Here is a 3027-nt window from a genome sequence, read left to right as displayed (position 1 = left end):
GGGGGGGTGACAGGGCCAGGCTGGGGACAGATCTGCCCCATGCCACCAGCACGGACCCCAGTTCACCCCAAATCCCCCATCCCTAAACCCCCCCCGGGCGCATTAACCCCTTCACTGCCAGCCTTGGCAGCAGGGCTGGGGGCACCTCTCGGCTCTGTGTTTGGGGAGCGGTGGGGGGGGCCAGAGTGGGGCTGGGGGGACCCCGAGCCCCCGGTGTCACCGAGCCAAACACTCACTGTAAGTCCGCAGCACTGTCAACTTTCAGGAAGTCCTGTTTGGCTCTGAGCAAAATGTCGGGCTCGAGTCTGGGGACAGCGGAGGGGACAGCCGGGAGGGGACAGCCAGGAGGAGAGAGGGGCCAGGGCGTTGGGGAGGGGGAGAGAAAACACCCCATTAATGCCCAACCCAACAAAACCACACAGAAACCAGAAAAAAAAAAAAAAGAAAGAAAAATAAGACAGCAAGCGCAACACCCACGGGAGAGGAGAGGACACAGAGCTGGCACAGAGGACTGACAGCCCCCAGAGCAGGGCCGGGGTGCCCGCGGTACCCAGGGCGGTGGCTGTCCCCGTGTGGGGACCTGTCCCAGGGGGACCCCGGCTTACTTCACGTCCTGGCTGATCTGGCGCTCCAGGCGCTGCCGCCGCTCCTCCAGCTGCTCGATGGGGCTCTCCTCGGGGAACTCGTAGGGCGCCGTCCGCATCTCGCTCTCGGCCAGCGAGCGGCAGAACAGCTCCTGCGGGCCCACCGCTGCCGTGAGCTGCGCCGGGTCTCAGCCCGCACCCAGCCCTGCCACCAGCCCTGCCCTCCGCCCGTGCTATGAGCTGCGTTCAGCCTCAGCCCACAGCATGGGGACACCGAGGAGGCCACGCTGTCGGGCTGGGGGGACGCAACCTCGGGGGTGGAAGGGGAACAGCCGTGGGGTTCCCCCCCAGCCCCGACCCACTGCAGAGCCCTGAGTGGGGGACACGGGTTTGGCATCAATCGGGTGCGTGGGGTCCCTCCCTGCCACCGCGGCCCCTCCGCGGGCAGGGGGATGGACGCCAGGCTGTTGCTGCGTCCCGGGGGAAAGGAGAGGTGAAGCCCCCCCCAGTCTGAGACCTGGCAAGCCTGGGGTGCAGGGAGGACCCACCTCAGCGATCTCCTTGTATTTGCCATCCATGGAGGTGCGCAGGTCGACAGGGAAGTGCTTCAGGCAGTGGGGTGTCCCGGGCAGGGAGCGCGCCGACTGCAGGGGCCGGGACCCCGGCCCCCCCCCGCAACTCTGCAGGCACAGGCACAGCGTGAGCATGGAGTGGGGGGCTGCCTGCGCCCCGCGCCCAGGCAGGGAGGCGTTATCCAGCCCCCCTCCAGGCCCCTGCAACTGGGATCCTGGTCCCACAGTGGTGGGGGAGAAACTGAGGCAGCGCAAGGGTAGGAGCTCCCTCGTCACCCGTCAGGGGACATAACGAGCCAGCATCGTTAGTGAGAGAGGGGCTGAGGGACGGGGCCAGGACCCCCCGGGGCACTGCCACGGGTGCCCACACGGGTTGGGTCACCACGCTCCGTCCCTCGTCAGGCACTGGTGGCAGCTCGGGTGCCCGTGTCACCCCATGCATCACCCCACGGCACCGCGGGCTTGTCCGGTGCCACCCAGCGAGCCCTGTGCTGCCGGGACATGCCCGGCGCCCTGTGCCACCTGCAACACCGCTGTCACCCTGTGCCACCGCCACCAGGACGTGCCCAGCACCTTGTGCCACCCGAGTCCGAGAACAGCCCCGACAGCCCCCCTGAGCCCCCCCCGTGAGCATCCCACCAGCGGGGTGCCATCCATCACCTGCCCTGTGCCACCGTCACCCCGTGCCACCGCCACCCAGCGCCCCGATACCCCCAGGGACTGACACACGAAGCCCCCCCAACCCCAGCACCCACAGGGGCTGCTGCCCCCCCCCCACTGCCGGGTGTGCCGGGGGTGCCCTGGGCCCACATCCAAGCCAGCCCCAGCCTTCCTCCTCCTCCTCCTCCTCCTCCTCCTCCTCCTCCTCCTCCCCCCCCACCAGCGCGCACAGCCGCTGCGCCACGGCACCGCCGCAGAGCCCCCCCCCCCCGCCCCCCGCTGCCATCGGGGGGGGCACCCGGCACTGCCCGGGACCACCGGCACCCCCCGGCCCCCACCCCTGGCTGAGAGGAGCCCCCGCCGAGCAGCCCCGATGCCTCGGTGATGGGCGCACAGCCCCCAACACCCCCCCAAAAAATAAAACCCCCAAAGCCCCCCCGGGGGGCCACCACCCGAACTCCCCCCCGGCACCGCATCAGCTCCCGCCCCCCCCCCGGGTCGCTGCCCCCCCCCCCATCGGCCTGGGCCGCCCCAGGGGCTGCGCGTGGGGGGGGTCTGGGGAGGGGGCGCCCCTAGTTGGGGGGGGCTCACCTGCGGGGCCGGGGGTCTGCAGGCTGCCCCGCTTCTTGAAGGGGAACTTGGCCGGGGCGGCCGAGGACATGGTGGCTCCGGGGGCGGCGGGGTAACGGGGTGGGGGGGGGAGCGGGGGGGCGGGGGCGGCCCCCGGGGCCCCGCGGGACTCTTACGGCGGCGGGGCCGAGCGCTGGCCGCCGGCTCCCTCCCCTGGTTGATGATTGATGCAGGAAACCGGGGCTGGACCAAAGTCCCCGGCGGAGGCAGGCCGGAAGCCGGCCCGAGGAAGAGGATGGGGCGGAGGGAGGATGTGGGCGCGGAGCGGGAGGAGGAGGAGGAGGGGGGGGGGGAGGAAGGGGAGGGGGAGGAGGAGGGGGAGGCGGCCCGGGGTTGTCGGAGCAGCCGGCCCCGCGGCAGGGCGGGGGGCTCGCCCCCAGGTGGGGGCTGCAGCCCCCGGGGGCCGGTGCTGCCCCCCGCACCCCCCCCCCCAGGACGCGTTGCCCCCTCCCCAACGCATCGGCACCTCCAGCAGCTCCCCCCCGCCCCCCCGCAGCGCGCCGTGCCCCCGGGGACACGGCTCCGACCCCCCACCAGCACCGCACCCCCCTCCCCCCCCCGGCCCATCTGCGCCCCCCCCC

At 72.3% G+C, this 3027-nt stretch overlaps 1 protein-coding gene across 1 annotated transcript; it reads right to left on the bottom strand.

Moving 5' to 3' along the window:
• Positions 1 to 198: 198 nt before the first annotated feature.
• On the bottom strand, positions 199 to 2833 carry LOC118158220 (AMP deaminase 2-like; the record flags this gene model as incomplete). The annotated part of the gene is made up of 4 exons (XM_035312847.1): positions 199 to 305; positions 606 to 736; positions 1133 to 1264; positions 2408 to 2833. Coding segments are annotated over 4 exons (762 nt in total), but the record flags the coding sequence as incomplete, so codon positions are not given.
• Between the last annotated feature and the right edge of the window lie 194 nt (positions 2834 to 3027).

This window comes from Oxyura jamaicensis (genome assembly GCF_011077185.1).
Source record: "Oxyura jamaicensis isolate SHBP4307 breed ruddy duck chromosome 22 unlocalized genomic scaffold, BPBGC_Ojam_1.0 oxy22_random_OJ71489, whole genome shotgun sequence".
Taxonomy (NCBI): Eukaryota; Metazoa; Chordata; class Aves; order Anseriformes; family Anatidae; genus Oxyura; species Oxyura jamaicensis.
This window is presented reverse-complemented; position numbering and strand designations above follow the sequence as displayed.